The sequence below is a fragment of the Carassius carassius genome, chromosome 26 (genome assembly GCF_963082965.1).
Source record: "Carassius carassius chromosome 26, fCarCar2.1, whole genome shotgun sequence".
Classification (NCBI taxonomy): domain Eukaryota; kingdom Metazoa; phylum Chordata; class Actinopteri; order Cypriniformes; family Cyprinidae; genus Carassius; species Carassius carassius.
In genome coordinates this window covers 10,221,924-10,239,392 of record NC_081780.1, presented here as the reverse complement: position 1 = coordinate 10,239,392, position 17,469 = coordinate 10,221,924, and the positions used below count along the sequence as shown (strand labels likewise).

The following is a 17,469-nucleotide window of genomic DNA, read 5'->3' as shown; positions in this document are numbered from 1 at the left end:
AAATTTAGTGACCCCCCAAAAAAGTGAGACTTGAGCCATATTTATAAGTGCACTGCATTGCATTGCATACATAATTTGCATTTTTTTGTCCCGATGTCGCATTGTAATTGTAGTAGATATTTGAGGTCAGCTGCATTCAAAAATTCATAATTTAAAAGTTAATTTACAACAATAAAGAGTCTAAATTTATTCAATGTTAATTTAACATTTACATTTAAGCATTTAGCAAACAGTAAGTGACCATTTATCCAAAGCGACTTACAAATGAGTGGCTTGAACAAATTTCGAACAGAATAATTTATTGTTTTAATTTAGAACATTACCAACTCCTTTTTGTTACATTTTTCCTTAAAAAGCATACTTTTTTACTAACTTTCCCTAAAATCGTTAAAACTTATAAATATTTTGTAATCTGTGATTTCATACATTTATAAATGTGAAGTATCTTAGTATTTATTAAGGCCACAGTATATTGGTTCAAACACAAATCCCAATGTAGCTTGTTCATTTCTTGTAGCTGAATAAGTGAAGTGTTCCAGGCATATCCATTGTTGTACAACCTCCTAGATTAGCTGCGCTCCAGGATCACGTAATAGCACATGTCCCACCCGCCCATCAAAAACCACAGCGATAAAGCACAATAACAACTCTCATCCAATCAAAGTATTAAAAGAGGGAGAATGCAGTGTGGTGGACCGCAGTGGCGCTGAATATTCACTCTGCTGAGTGTGTGTGGCTCTCCTGCAGAGAGCATGATGAAGTATGCAGCTGCTGGTTGAATGAGGCGTGAGACGGAGCTTATCAATGAACACAAAGTGAGAAAATGATGCAAAAACCCAGAAAGCCAAATGAATATACAAGTTTGCTCTTTCTTTTGCACACAGAGATTTACTACTTTTGTTGTTTTGTTGTTCAAAAATCTCTAAATAATATGAAATAGATAAATAAATTCCTAATAATGAATTAAATTCCTAAGAATGAATGAATAAATCTTTCAAAAAATGTTATCCATAAATAAAATCTGTAATAAAATCAATAAATCAATCAATAAATCTCTGATAAATAATATAAAATAAATCTCTAATTAAAAAAAATGCATCTATATCTATATTTTAAAATGTAATTTTAAAAACCATCTGGCTTTTTTGCTCAATTTTGTGTATCTGTTTTTCATCTCCTCCTCATAGTCAAGTGCAAGGAAATTTTTAAGCTGTAAAATGAAGAACAAATGCAACTTAACATAGAGAACGAGTCCAGGTAGTCCCCTCAGGCTTATCTTTAATGCTGTCCTGGATCTGCACTGTATCAGCAGCTACTTGCCATGCTGCCACATTAGCAGACTGAATCTGAAGCAGTTTTGTGGTTGATAAGTTCAATTTTCTCATTTCATTCACCTGACCTGGCTCACATGGCCCAGAGCCTTGATCTTCTATGCAACCTTTCCCTTCTTCCTTCTATCCTTCTTTTAATCTCTCACACTCTCTCTCTCTTGCACTTTTTTATTGCTTTAACTTGTATTTCTAGTCTTTACTTCTCTTTGCCTTTACCTCTTCAATCCCTCAGCACTGAACTACCCTGCAGTGGCTACTGCTTGTTTATATTTAATGAATAAATCAAAATTGCTCTGAATGAATGTACTTTATTAGAGGAAAGCTAATGGCCTGTTGATAGTGCTCTGGAGGACCATCACTGCACACTTTGTGCATCGCTTTTGACAGACAGAGGAGGGATCACACAAGTCAAGGAGTTGTTCATGCAAATGAGGGTTGCATGAGCCACAGTGTATACCAGCAGGATCAGCTGAGCGTGTGTAAGTGTGCCTGTTTACAGGTCTTTCTGCCAAACCTGGTTTAGTTGAGAAGACACTTCAATTTGCAACTGAGACAATAGAAAAGAAAAGGCAATACAGAATGAGAGAAAGAAGAATGGGTAAGGATGTGAGAGGAAGAGGAAAGGAGCAAGGATGAGAGAATGGGAAAGGAAAGGAACAGAGAGTAAGAGGAACAGTTAAGGATATGAAAGGAATAGAAAGAGGAAAGGAGATGAAAGAAATATGGAGAGAGAGTGGAATGGTTCAGTGAAGGAAAGAAGAAGAGGATAATGGGGAAAAAAGAGGAAGGACAGGAATTGGCAGTAAAAGGACAGAAAAGGAAATGAAACGGGGACGGGGACAGGGACAGGGACAGGACGAGGACATGGACAGGGACGGGGACAGGGACAGGACAGGACAGGACAGGAAAGGCATAAAGCAAATAAAGAGAGGAAAGTGCCAATTCAACAGATGTGAGGTAATGAATGACAGCTCATCTGAAAAGCACACACTACACTGTAAAAACTTCCAACTTACATTTTGTATTACAAACTCAGTTTTTAAAGTTAATTCAACAATTTAACATTAAAAAAGTTGAGATAACACAGAAATGTAAGTTAAATAGAAATTAGTTAGAAGTTAGAACAAGTGACAACTTTAAGTTGGTTATTAGTATTGCTTTTTTTATTACTTAATACTTTTTTTTATAAACAAACGCCATTTTAATTTCTCCTGTTTCATTTTCGAGTTTCCTTAAGCGGCGTCTGTTTATTCCCTCATTGTGGTCGCTCTGGTAAGTGTAGTTCTATGTGTATCAATTCACGATATGATTTAAATGAAGTTTATTCACAATATGCGCTTTTGTACAACATAGGTGGCGGCAAGTTAGTCAGTTAAATTTTCCCGCCTGGTCTTATTGTTGCCTCAGATCAGACGTCGCCTATTTTTTCTGCCTGACAGTGTAAGTTAATCTCTCCGATAGGTGCTGTTCTGTCTCTATATAATATGTACCTTAAGAGTTGAAATATGTTTGTTCAAAATATGTGCTTTTGAACGCCGTTTTAGAGTTGCCTCAGGCGGCACCCAGTTAACGTTGGTCCGTCATTGTTATCACTCCAGTAAGCGGTGGTTCTTTGTGTATCAATTTAAGCCATGATTTAAATGAAATTTGTTCACAATATGCCCATCTTTACAACGGTGTAGGTGGCGGCAAGTTAGTAATTTCAGTTTTCCTGCTTCGTCCTCGAGTTGCCTGAGAATGGTCAGACGAGCGCGAGGTTTTTTTTTTCTCTACAGTTCAATCGCTCTGGAAGGTAATGTTCTATGTAGGCTAGGAGAATAATTAACAATAAGGTCTGAATGGTATTTGTTCACAATATGTGCTTCTGTAGAGCTGCTTAGGTGGCTCCAAACTGGTCAGTTCAACCTCTCCTGCTTCGTCTACGAGAAGTATTGAAGTCTTTAAGTCATTCGGTGGCTTTTTTTCCCGACAGTATCATGACTTAGGTAAGCACTGTTTTATATATATTAAGTAAAAGGATTTAATTATTTTTAAGGATATAGTTTTCTTTATTTGTTTATAATATGTTCATTTTGTACAGTTGTGTGGGTGCCTTTGAGTTTTGAATAAGGTTAAGTTATAAGTGTATTAATAAAAAAAGTTTAAACAAATGTAACCGTATAAGATAAGCTTGTGTGTTTTCGTCTCAAAGATGTATTTTCTTCATTTAACTTATTTTAAATTTATGTGCTTATGTTTGCTAGGTGTACTATAAATCTGTATGTTTTAAAAATGTAAATAACTTAAGAGCTATTTTAAAGCTTAAATTCATAGTTTTTTTTTTGTTTGTTTGTTTTTTTGATATTCGTTTAACCAACTTGCTTGCTTTTTAAGTTGTTATTTTATATTGTTCTCTAGCAATGAATTAATGTATCCCTGGTGGTAAAAAATAAAATAAAATCTTATGTTGTTGCCAAAAGAATTAGTTCTAACGTTACCGCTGTATTGTTTTTTTTTTTTTTTTTTTTTTTCCTGATTAGGGTGATGCAGTGCAAGATATTCAGATTTGAACACCCTGCTTAGGAGGTCCTTTTGAAACATGACCAATTGTGCCACTACCAGGGAAGATACTGTCAACTACCATGCCTCTACACAGATTGCATCTGCTCCTTTAAAACCACTGGTTGAAGTCTCACCTTTTAAGATCACACAAGTGCTTATCTTCACGTGAGAGTCACTTAACATTGAATGGTGAATTGTGTGACTTTAAGGAAATTTGTAAAACACCCTTTTACTCCCAACATATAAGGAGCCATTTTAAAAAAATCATGAAACTTTAAAGGTGCCCTTTTAGCCAGTGTGGTTTTTAAAACACATCTGATTTCATCATCCAGTGGTCACAGAAGTCAAAAACATTGCAGCTTTTCCATTACAGACTTTAAAGCAAATATCATTATTCAAAATGCAGAACCAAAAGACAGTGAGCCACAAACTCTGTTGCTATGCACACACTTTTATCACCATTGCAGTTAATTTTATATTGCTTGTGATAGATATGAAGGACAGATATGAAAGGCAATACATTTTTGACTGGACCCGTTGTTATTTTTGCACATTATTTTGGACTTGAATTTTGTGATAGTTTTTATTTGATGCTTTCCCAATTTAATTAACTGTGTAGAAGTTTTTAATTTTGCAACACAAATGTGACAAATAAGCTCTTAACTTGAAAAAACTTTCTATTGTAATTAATTTTATTGCGAATGAAATGACTTGATTTGGTTTGTGATTTAAACTTGCTGTTCTACAAAAAAAAAAAAAAATCATATTGATGAAATAAAATAAAAAATTGTGATTCTGTCCATTTAAAGATTTTTTTGAGGACCAATGTTGTACTGAGTAGCATTTAATACATTAATTCACTCATATTGGATTGATAGTTTTGTGCTGAACTTTAAACTGCTTGAGTAAAACCTAAAGTTCTGAAGCTGCACTGTAAAAACCAAAAAAAAAAAGTTGAAAGCTCAAAAACCTTTGGATGCTGGTTGCCATTAAACTTGTTTTTTGTTTTAAAGCAACTTCAACTATCAGGTTTTGTAAACTTATGGAGTTTTTGTCATTTAAAAATATATTTCTAGTCAACTGAACACAAAATTGGAAGTTTAACTAAAAGTTCACTTAACTTAATATATTATGTTGATTGAACATGCACAAAAGTTTGTACAACTAATTGACCTTTAAGTTGAGCAAACTCAAAAATCTGCTGAAGTTTGTTGCCTTAAAATTTTAAGTTGGCCCAACTTATGATTTTTTACAGTGTAGGGAGGTTAACCAGACTGACAGGTACGAGAGTTACAAATGTGTATGTGTGCATTTGTGGGCATGTGTGTCCATGTAACTAACAGACAAAAGTGAGGGAGAGTGTTTTCAGACGAGAGTTGCAAATTGAAACACCGTGTACAGCGTAATCTCTGTTGGCAGTCCCAATACTCCTCGTCAGATTTAACACAGTCACACACACAGGAGGAGAAGAACACCTGAGGGACCTGAGAAAGCTTGTCATCTCTGACCACAGCTGCTTTCCCCTGCTGAAAGGGAGATGTGGGTGTACCCAAAGAAACAGTGTGATCAAATACCTGATAAAAAAAAAGATCTTACAAAGAAAACCTTGGAGATTCAGATTCTTATTTTTTGATGATGTTTTAGGCCCATGAGCTTTGGTTAATGTAGTGGCAAAGAATCTCCTGACCAGAGTTGCATAACTGAATAAGTCACTTTTTATGTTCTCTATAAGACTGTTCAATAGTTTGGGTTTGTTTTTGCTTTTTACTATTTTAACAATTCTAATTCTAATCATTGTTGAATAAGTCAATGTTGTGCTGCTTGATATATTAATTGATTTTTTGGATTCTTGAATAGAAAGAAGAATAGAATGAAGAAAGATGAATAGAAAGTTCAAAAAGTTTTTTTTACAATGTAAAGGTACTTTAGGAAATTGGTTAAAAGAGCAGAATCAGTGTCAATAGCTCAAACTAAAGAGCTATATTTATTTTAATATTTTTATGTACAAGTGGACAAGCTGAAACAAAACGGGTAGCATGTACCTGCCATGGAATGAATTAAATTTCCCCTACCAACAAATTCGAACACACTCACCAGCATATCTGTAGCATGCAGGTAGTGCTTGCTGGCCATGGATGCCTCCAACTTCTGAGGGACCTGTTTGATGTTCTCAATCTCATCCAGCAAGCTGAGGACATGCTTATGCTCGACACCTTCGATCCACAGCTTCCTCAGTTCATCTCGCTTACAGTGGAGGAGCATCTTACAGGATAACAGGTTCTCCTTGACCTGAGCAGAGAGAGAGCAGCCCACACACACCATGTCAGGAGAAGGTGAAAGTTCACACTTGATAACACAAGCATCAGCTTCGCAGTTTTCGCAGCTTTACAGCTCTGCTTTCTTCTTTGCATAATTATTTTCCAGTGTGTCAGCAGCAGGGGAGAAGATGATAAACAAACATTTTGCCGTAGATTAAAACCTGAGCTTAGTGGCTAATTTTCAAGGATATTATTTGAGACATCGAAGACAATTACTAGTGATTCCTAATGATTCTTTTATGATGGCTCACCATGTTTTGAGTAGCAATTAGTTCATTTTTAATGTTCTTAAAAGAGCTTACAAAACATGGACAAACGTCAGCAAATCCCAAAGCTGGATAAACAAACAGCAAAATTAATGAACAGTGTTGTGTTTCATTGGCTGCGTTGGGTTGATGTCTTCCATTTTCCACTTACATGCAAACTGAGACGCAAAGGGAAGCGTTTTTTGAGTTCTTGACTCATCTTTCAAGAGTGCAATAAACAAACTCGGTCACCTGTGTCTTTAAATAATAATGAGTAAAGACGGTGATTGGGTCCCTGGGCACGTCACATCAAATACTTCAGCAGCATAAAGACAGAAATGCTATTCTCTATGTTCACTGCGGGAAGTTTGAGTGTGTGTGTGTATGTGTGAGAAGCCTGACACCTCCATCATTACAGAAGCCTGAGGGACGACCCATCAGACTGCATGGCTGAAAGCGACGTTTATACACAAAAATACAAAAAAATAGCTGTTGATTTGTTTTTAATTTCCCTTTTTCCATCAAACTACTACCGCAAGTTGTTTTCCCTCTAATTATCTCTCATAAATCATTCCCCGGGTATTACAGCCAGTATTATATCAGGCTGCGTGCAGCTTGTGTGTGTTTACGTATTGGTAGGTTATCACAGAACTATGTAGACTACAAAGAAAAGCAGCAGTTGCATTTCATCTCAGACAGTTGCTGACCAAAAAAAAAAAACATGTGCGGTGAAGAACTTATTTCAATCTGATATAAACAAACAGACTGACAGCAAGAAGACGTATTGCTGTGCAATTGTCAGCTACGTGACCATGTTATTAAAATACACTACTAAGTCATTGTGCATCTGCATTAAATAAGGGTTTTTAGCAACGGAACCTGAAGGTAATCTGCGGGTTAGTGAATAAGAAACAGTAAAAGAAATCAATACTTTTCATCAGCAAGGATGCATTAAATTAAAAAAATGACAGAAAAGACATTTATAATGTAACCAAGATTTTCTATTTTAATTATATTATGTCTTTTTCATCAATGTAAAAAAATATATCACAGTATAAAAACTATTTCCAAAATGTATAACAAAAAGAAAAGTTAGCTTATATTATATATGTTATTTAATGTTATTATTATAGTATATTATACAATGTTATAGTGTTATTATACAGAGGGACCTGATATACGGTCAAGATTATGATTGTTTGGGAATAAATATTTAATTGTCTGCTTTGCTCATGTCTTTTATCATGAACGCCTAAAACATTTTTAGATTGTATACAGGCCCATATGATTTTTTTTTTTAATTAAATTAAATTAAATTAAATTAAATTAAATTAAATTAAATTAAATTAAATTAAATTAAATTAAATTAAATTAAATTAAATTAAATTAAATTAAAATGAAGTTAAATTAAATAAAACCCTTATACACAAAAAAGAGATTTATACATCATTGGAATAAATAAGCTTCCCATTGATGTATGGTTTGTTAAGAAAATATTTGGCCAAGATACAACTTCTGCAATCTGAAAATCTGCAATCTGAGGGTGCAAGAAAATCTAAATATTGAGTAAATCACCTTTAAGGTTGTCCAAATGAAGTCCTTAGTAATTAATATTACCAATAAAAAATTAAGTTTTGATAAATTTATGATAGGAAATTTACCAAATATTTTCATGGAACATGATCTTAACTTAATACCTTAATGATTTTTGGCATTTAAAAAAATCGATAATTTTGACCTTTACGTATTATTACCCTTATGTATTGTTGGCTGCTGCTACAAATATAGCTGTGCTACTTATGACTGGTTTTGTGGTCCAGGGTCACAAATTAGAAAGCTGGTCATATTTACACTTGTTTGGGAGTTGCTGAATGCAGCCGAAGGTGTTGCACACCTGTTTGATCGTGTTGCGAGAGCTAGTAATTCTCTCTGTAATGCTCTGGTAGGTTCGGATGGCTGTGGTGAGCTCTGTGTAGTGCTGAACTATCAACTCATCCAGATCATGATCACACTTCTCATAGGCCTCCTCCAGACGGCCCTTCTCCGTCTCTCGGTCCTTCACATCCTCACTGCTGGACAATGTCCTGACAGAGAGAAAGTAAACATATCTTACATCAAACTGTACCAAATGCTACATTTTACAAAAATCATATTACTGCTAATAAAATTAATAATATCATATACAGTATAATAGTATATTATCACATCTTTGCCTGGTTCATCAGCGTAAATAAATAATGTGAATGAATGAATAAAAAACCTATTAAAATAAACCATTTATGTATTTATCTATCTATTTAGTTAGTAAATTAGTTATTTTTAAATAAATAAAAATTATTTGTTCATTTTGGGAATAAATTAATAAACATTTTATTTACCTTAAATAAGGACATTATTTTTTTATTGTATATAAAAATGATATAACCAAGACAACATGCAATTCAGTAATCAAGGATACTACTATTTTGTTTGTTTGTTGGTTTTGAAAGGAAGAACATGCCTGAATGCCCATGACATTTTTCTAGCATCTTGGCTTTGGCTTTCTAGCTATTTCTGACACTGGAAAATCGTGATTGACTGCAGTACACTTAAATCTTCCAGAGCCAAGGCTGCACTCAATCTAAACTCATCCTGTCATCATTATGTTGCAAACTTTCAGACAGAAGTAGTTGAATTTTTGGCCATCACTTCACAACACAATTTCACAACAATCCAATTCATCAGAAGTCCACCCACTCGAGAAGACCAGCTGGGGCCAGTGCCAATACAACATTGTCCCAAACCGCAGACTGCCAAACATCACATCTCAGCTCTCAAAGTCTGTCCTGACGCATTTCCACAGCTTTAAAACAGAGTAAAGTAAGGCAGCACAATCTCCCAAAAGAGCTCATTACATTCATTCCAGTCTCTGGAGCTCAAAAAGATATAGAAAGAACATCTGAGAGCCAGTGTTCAGTAGGGAATAGTTGCTTCAAGCTCGCAGTGAAGCACAGATCATGTGGATATAGCTTTGGCCCATAAACTCACTCCTTTTTGACCTCACCCGTTGCCCGTAGGACATCATAATGGAAACGGCTGATGGGTAAAAAGTAGAGCTGTGCAAAAAATCGAATGCGATTTTCATGCGCATCTCATCAGTAAAGATGCTCCTGTGATTAGAAGTATATCTCCAGCACGTGCGTTCAGATCAGGGTTGCCAGGTTTTCACAACAAATCCTGCCCAGTTGCTTCTAAAACTAATCCAATCGCGCTTCCAGGAGGTTCCCTGATAAAAAAAAATTTGTTAGTGAAATTATTTGTATTGGGGTTGCTTCAAACCGCGGACATGAAAAACAATTGCAGACTTGGTAACACTGGTTCAGGTGGAGCGGCAGTTTCTACACAGAGCCGTAGTCTACCAACAACTAACACAAAATCGTTTTCAAAATCGACAAAGAATCGCCTGCGATTTTAACATCGATTTTGTGTAGATTTTCAGTGAATTATTGGTGTAGTAAATGCCAACCAGTGTTGCCAAGTCTGTGGTTGTTTTTCATGTCCGCGGGTCGAAGCGACCCCAATACAAATAACGTGATATTTAGCCCCTAAAATGCCAATTTTACCAAGGCAACCCTGCTTAAAAATGTATATTTTAACCCCGGGAAGCAATTTTTATCGGGGAACCTCCTGAAAATGCGATTGGGCTAGTTTTGGACTAGTTTTGAGTAGCAAGTGGGCAGGATTTGTTGTGAAAACCTGGCAACCCTGATCCGAACGCACGTGCTGGAGATATACTACTAATTACAGGAGCGTCTTTACTGATGAGATGTGCATGAAAATCGCTTTCGATTTTTTCGCACAGCCCTAGTAAAAAGGAGATAAAAAAGCCGTGAAGCAGAATTATGGATTTCTGACAGCTTATCAACTAAGCTGTGCTTAATGGTAGAAAATAGGTATAATTATGTAAAGTCAAGGTTTTATTGCTGTGATTGTAATATTTGGGCAAAAAGTTCATTACAACTCACCCAGACATTACCAAAAGTCATGAATATGGGCTGTAACTATAACCCTCAATTAGGCAGTAATTTTACCACACTATCGTGGATCGTGGCAGCCATCTACCATCACATAATTATCCTCCTCAAAATAGTCACATCTTCCACAAGGTCACAAAAGCCTATATGTACAAGAACTTCCTGTCATCATGCCAGCTTCCCTGCCTTCTCAATGGCAACAAAAATAATTAGAAATTAAATAAAATAAAAATAATTGTGCAGACTGTAACAAATCAATGAAATTATATTATTATCCAATATATTACTCATCATACAGTTAACATCACATACTAATATATATATATATATATATATATATATATATATATATATATATATACATATATATATATATATATATATATATATATATATATATATACATACATTTTCCACTGCACTATATACGATTCTCTATCGTTGTACCATCAAATTATTGCACTTGCATGTTGTGATTGTGTTGTTTAAGTGTTGACAACCAAGACAAATAATCAAACAGCGTTCATGATGTTCAAATAGTGCTGTTTAAGTAAACACTTCCCTCTGTTTTGAAACTCAGTCCTGTCAAAACATAAGCACTTTCCATTTAAACACGTTTAGAAGTATGCCTGCAAACTACGTGTCATTCAGAAGACCTCACAGAAAACTATACACTTCCGCTGATGCAACGTAAAGGTTCTTAAGATGTAGTTGTAGCAACTCATACGTGTATTAATAACAGAATATAAAAAAAATAATAACAGGATTTATCGTTAGCAAACATGCTAAGCGGTTATCCTTTCTGGTCCTTTTCCTTAGAATAACCGAGTGCAAAGATTTAACGCAGGCAAAGTCAAGCTGGCCGACACATATATTGTACAAATATCGTGATCACCTTATTACAGATATAAGTAAACCGGAAGGGTCTTTGCTTTTGGAGACAGCGCTCCTGTATCTGCCTGTGTCAGCTGCCATCTTTCCGTTACTACACCCAAACACCTCGTGACGGTCTTCAGCCAATGTGAAGCCGCCTTTAGCAAAATCAGCTGATAGTACAGGGATCGTAGGGAAATGTAGGAAATGTAGTTTATTTTTCCTGAAAACGCCTACAATTGTTTGTTTGTACATCCATAAATGTTATTTAAAAATATATACCTTAATTTACTTAATATTTTATTTTCAAGAAATTAGTTGTATATGTATATTGGCATTCTATAGATAACTTTTGGATATTCCATTTTTCTATTGTGTGGTACTTAAGAAGATAATATATTTTAGTTTATTCTTTTGTTAAATTAAAAGTAATCATTTTAGAATATTCTGTTAACTGTCATTTTGCTTGTAGATGTTTTGTTCTTTGCTGCAATAAAATATAAAAACACTGTTATTTATTATTTATTTTTTTTAATAACAGTCACATTTCGCCCATTTCATTTCAAGCAGCCATAATTTAGCTCATTATTATGATATTTTTTATTTATTAATTATATATAATTTTACATATAACACAATACTCAAATTCATGTACATCTTTAAACAAATTAGTTTTGTGAGCTGGTTCAATCAAAAGATATGACTCAAAGGAATGTGACAAATTCTTTTACACACCAGACATACACGGAGGGAGAAAGACAGAGCGAAAGGTGTAGGTTGTTAATTACTTTCTGTCTCTAGGATATATTGCTGTGGACCTGCTCCCCTTTATCTCCTGGCCATCTTTGCTGTAACAAACCACAGAGGAAAGGGCATTGATTGCGTGGAAAAGGGTCGATCTGGCAGTCTCCTCTTTGACTGATGTGTCCGTGGACAGCAGAGATAGCATAGTGGCCAATTTTGTGCCCCTTCAAAAAAGGAAACAATCACAGAGACTCTGAGGTTATTTTTCTTTTAGCTCCTCTGAGCCTAGTCAGATCCAGAAGTTCTTATCAGCTTCCTCTAAGGCCCATCATGTCTGAGCAATCTGCTGTCCTTTGCTGATGACACAGGACTGAGGTTATTTCTCATCACCTAGTGCAGGATAAAAGGTTGTCATGATGACACCTGAGGGCATGTAGACAAAGACAGCCACCCACTAAAGGACAGCAGACCCACATCTCTAAATGCCCACAGCTCCAATTTGACATGAGGACTTCAGGAACATCTTTTCTGCAGTTATAATACTGTTCAGTGCTTCTAAGACAGAATGTAGAAATGGAACCATATGTGTTTTCATATCTGTATGTGACGACTGGGTGAAGGAGGAGCTGGAAACAAGTGCGAGTTAAACAGTTTAATGAATATAAAACAAACAAACAAGGGCACAACACGATGCTGGGAAGACGACAATCCAAGATGGCGGTGAGGCGGTGAAGAATCCGGATGGTGACGGTGAGAAGGCAGCAGGAGAGGATGGCACAGGAACTGCGGGGAATCAAACCGAGGGTAAGTCGTGATGCTTTGTGGAAGTGCGGAGAGTGGATGAGGTTCCGGGGGAAGACACGGACATCCAACACAAACAACACAGAAGCAAGAAGAGACAGAGATCAGACATGAAACAACGTTCTCACAAACACAAGACGTGAGACAAGCCAATATATAGGGAGTGTGTAATGAGTGACAGCTGCTGCTAATGACAATTAACGGAGACCCCCACAAACTAATCAGTGCAGACGCGAAACACACAGACTTCACCACAAAGAGATTTTACCAACCGTGACACTGTATAGTAATATTTAGATTATAGCTCAATTTTATTGATAGAAATAACTTAAAGTTTTTTGGCATTTAAAAATTATTTTTAAAAAAACCTCAAAGCAGCTAGGTAAAAGGACTGGAATGCCTTAAAACTCTAAATTACTTTAAAGGGTTAGTTCACCGAAAAATGAAAATTATGTCATTAATAACTCACCCTTCATGTCGTTCCAAATCCGTAAGACCTCGGTTCATCTTCGGGACAAAGTTTAAGATATTTTAGATTTAGTCCGAGAGCTCTCAGTCCCTCCATTGAAACTGTGTGCATGGTGTACTGTCCACGTCCAGAAAGGTAAATAAAACATCTTCAAAGTAGTCCATGTGACATCAGAGGGTCAGTTATTTTGGTCCAAAAATAGCAAACACTACGACTTAATTCATCATTGTCTTCTCTTCCATGTCTGTTGTGAGAAAGTTCAAAACACAACAGTTTAGTGATATCCGGTTCGCGAACGAATCATTCGATTTAACCGGATCTTCTCGAAACAGTTCACCAAATCGAACTGAATCGTTTAAAATAGTTCACGTCTCCAATAAGCATTAATGACTTAAGCTGTTAACTTTTTAATGTGGCTGACACTCCCTCTGAGTTCAAACAAACCAATATCCCGGAGTAATTCATTTACTCAAACAGTACACTGACTGAACTGCTGTGAAGAGAGAACTGAAGATGAACACTGAGCCGAGCCAGATAACGAACAAAAGATTGACTGGTTCTCGAGTAGATAGATAGATAGAGATAGACAGATAGAGTCATTTTAATTGTGTGTGTGTTCTCTTGTTTTTGTGACATATCAGGACACAACTATACAGTAATGACATGGGTATGACACAAGTATTACAAGGAGAGGGCGACTTATGAGGACATAACCCATGTCCCCATTTTTCAAAACTCTTATTAATCATACAGAATGAGCTTTTTTTGAGAAAGTAAAAATGCACAAAGTTTCCTGTGATGGTTAGGGTTAGGTGTAGGGTAGGTGAAGGCTGATAGAATATACGGTTTCTACAGTATAAAAACCATTACGCCTATGGGATGTCCCCACTTTTCACAAAAACAAACATGTGTGTGAATTTTTAATGCAATATATGTTGAGTAAACCCTCTGAAATTTAATTTATGTTGGCGTTTGCTTCTATATGTTTTTGTAAATATTTTTGTAAAGTTTGTTTTTTCTTTTAAAGAGGAGTGTTTTCATTCTTTTTTCTTTACTAGAATTGAAAAATTAGAAAAATATTAAATAGGAGAATATTCAAGTAGAAGACAAATAAAGCACATAATGTAAAACTTAGATTCAGTCTAATAAGAGACAGGTTGAAAAATAGCAGCAAATTCGATAAAATTATTCTGCACTGAAATAGACAATAATTTGTATGTTGTACTTTTAACACGAATAAATAAATTATTAAATGAACATTCTTTGAAGACACCATTTTCTTCTATTAGAATCTTCTAATAGAAGATATTTTTCTTCCATTTATGTTGTCCAATAGAGACAATAAGCACTTACGCTCAACCAATGAGAACCGTCTTTCTTCGCTTGTGCCAAGTGGGAGGGGCTAAAGGCGGAAGCGCTGTGCGCGTTTCTGTTTCTGTACGGGAGCGTGTGGCCCTGGTGCTCGCGCTTAATAACTAGAGAGCTGTCAACTCTTTGGAGTTCATAACTACTGATCAAATAAACTAGTTGGTTAAACAACAGCGGGCTTGTTTGACCAGGAATGGGAGCCAACAACAGCACGCGCCGCGTGTCTTTTGAGTCGGATGAGAATGAGAACATAACAATAGTGAAGGGCATAAGGGTGAGTGACACACATGTCTATTCTTCTCCATCTGTCAGATGCACATCACGCATACTGACACATGGCTTTAATTCAACTCTGCTGTGATTCGAATGCATGCGCAGGTTCGTGATGAAGGCCTCTAATAGTCTTAACCTACCTAACTGGATAAACACTCTGTCCCTGACTGGACACTTACCTGGACCTGGAAAAACACGTTTAGCTGCAATACAAGGTTATTCATTTCATAAGCATCATACCTAAGAGGAATTAGTTTAGCAAACACCTGTTACAGTTCAAGCATCACAATGCCGAGCATGACAGCACTGTGTTCACGCCCCCCTTAACTATCATATAACGTAAGTTACATGTACAACAGGTTAAACAGTGTCACCCTTCACACAGCTGTTTTTATTAGTTCATGCTATTACTACTAATTTACTCATGATTTGTTTTGAGTGTTTATTTTCAACTTGCAACTTATTCACTCTTGGTTTATTAGAGACTTTTTGTTTTGTATAGGTGGATTTCAGGGTTTACTTAAACTAGTTCAATCAAAACTAACAACAGGGGTCACCAATATCAAGCAAAAAGACCCTTTGGTGGACATCCCTTGTTACTGAATAAAATTGCATTTCAAGCATAACCTTTATAACATGCCATGTCATGTACAATGTACCAAATGAATTTTTATTTGTTTAGTCATAACTTTATATGTATTATTTTTTTTAATTAATTGACTGCGTGTGTGTCTATTTAATTTTATACAAAAATGTAAAAAAAATAAATACAGAAATACTCAGAATGTTTGTTCATTAAACAACAATTGTGTGACTAAATGCATTTAAGATATAACCGTTCTAAAAAATACAATATTGCTAAAACTGAAATTAAAATTATTTATTCAATTATGAATAAAATACATTTTATTTCATTACAATAGAAATATATAAAACTATATAAACACTGATTGAAATTCGGCAACTAAATGGGTCTTTTTTTTTTTTTTTTTAATGAATGAATGAATGAATGATTGGGTATTAAAAAATGTAAAAAATGATTTGTTAGGTAAAAAATGTTAGCCTGAATGTACTGTAAGTCGCTTTGGGGAAAAAAAGTGTCTGCTAAATGCATACATTTTATTTATTTATTTATTTATTTATTTATTCCTTTGGTAAACTTGACATGACAAGTCTTCAAAAATCATTTCAAATTTATATTGCTCATCATTTATTTTGCATTGTTTCTAACATACAGAAGAAAAAGTGAGCATATTGTTTGTTATGCTCACAAGACTATCATTTGTCTTCTGTATTTCTGTTCTTCAGCTCTCAGAGAAGGTCATCGACCGCATGAGGGAACCCTCAGGCCCACCACAGCCCCCCACCAGAGCCCCTCCAGCTTCTCCTCCCCTGGTTGATCCTCTGCCAGCACTGGTGCCAATATCTCCTCCACCTGACCCTGTCACTCCCCTTCCATCTTCTTCCTTGCCAGAGCGAGTCAAACTCTCTGAGCAAGTGAATGCTACTGGACCTCCTCCAGCTCTAGCAGAGCCGCTCATTCTCCCCCCACCTCCTCCTGTAGTGACAGCACCAGCTGAATCAGTGGGTGCTGTATCAGCCCCTGCAGGTGAGTCCATTGTTCCACCTGCAGTCACAGCTGAGCTTATAATTGCCCCTCCTCTATCTTCTAAACCCATCACTTCTCCTCCCCTTGCTGATTCTGTTGCCTCCCCTCCTGCTATTGAGCTTTTCACACCTCCTCCTCCTCCTCCCCCCAATCTTACCCATCCTATCACTAAAACCACTTTTGAACCCATCTCTGCTCCACCTGTGGAAATAACCACCCCTTCCCCTCCAGCTGAATTTGTCGCTTCCTCTGCTGAAATTATCCCACAGCCTTCTCCGTCTGTAGAAAAACCTGTGTCTTCTTCACCAGCACCTGCTCCCGCCGGTGAGTCGATTGTTCTGTAACGCTGTCACACACGCACATGCGTTCATGTGGCCTGCTTGTGGAAATGTGGAGGTATTTCACACATATTGCACGGTGCACTTCAGTGCCTGTCAGTCATCAGCGTTAATGGTACTCCTCGGGTAAATTGCATCCTGTAAGCACTCTGAATGTGTTTGTACACCATTGTGAAGGGGTAATATTATACATCAAGTCATTCTGGGTAATTCTACGGAATTCGAACTTCTCTTCTGGCTCATAATATATTACCATTTATAATAATAATTGTTGGACAGAATGAAAAAAATATATAATATAATATGTTTAATGTGGCAGGGACGGCAAGACATTTAATTGAACTTTAGCTTCAAGTTATTATTGAAAGACAGTTCATGAAAAAAGTAAAATTCTGTAAGCTATTATTGACCGTATAGTGACATCAGGTTGAATAATTGATGATTTTGGGTGAATTTTCCCTTTTTCCCGTAGTAAAAAAAAAAGAAGAAAAAAAGCAGAGTTAACCCCCCCCCCCAAGAAAAAACAAACAAACAAAATAAAACAAC

General features: G+C 36.0%; 2 protein-coding genes across 3 annotated transcripts in view; one reads left to right on the top strand and one right to left on the bottom strand.

Moving 5' to 3' along the window:
- The window catches only part of exoc4 (exocyst complex component 4), a 123,933-nt gene extending 112,476 nt beyond the window's left edge, over positions 1–11,457 (bottom strand). Inside the window, exons 1-3 of the mRNA XM_059511116.1 lie at positions 11,344–11,457; positions 8,330–8,519; positions 5,967–6,161 (exon numbers count right to left, since the gene is read on the bottom strand). Coding sequence (XP_059367099.1) covers positions 5,967–6,161; positions 8,330–8,519; positions 11,344–11,423 — 465 coding nt within the window. The 5' untranslated portion in view covers positions 11,424–11,457. The remainder of the gene's footprint in view (positions 1–5,966; positions 6,162–8,329; positions 8,520–11,343) is intronic.
- Positions 11,458–14,732: 3,275 nt separating this feature from the next.
- chchd3a (coiled-coil-helix-coiled-coil-helix domain containing 3a) overlaps positions 14,733–17,469 on the top strand; it is a 62,213-nt gene continuing 59,476 nt past the window's right edge. The window contains exons 1-3 of one of the 2 annotated variants that reach the window (XM_059511110.1): positions 14,733–14,977; positions 16,285–16,585; positions 16,817–16,909. In XM_059511110.1, the coding sequence (XP_059367093.1) occupies positions 14,897–14,977; positions 16,285–16,585; positions 16,817–16,909 (475 nt within the window). In that variant the 5' untranslated portion in view covers positions 14,733–14,896. The remainder of the gene's footprint in view (positions 14,978–16,284; positions 16,586–16,816; positions 16,910–17,469) is intronic. The other variant, XM_059511112.1, reaches the window with a different exon arrangement.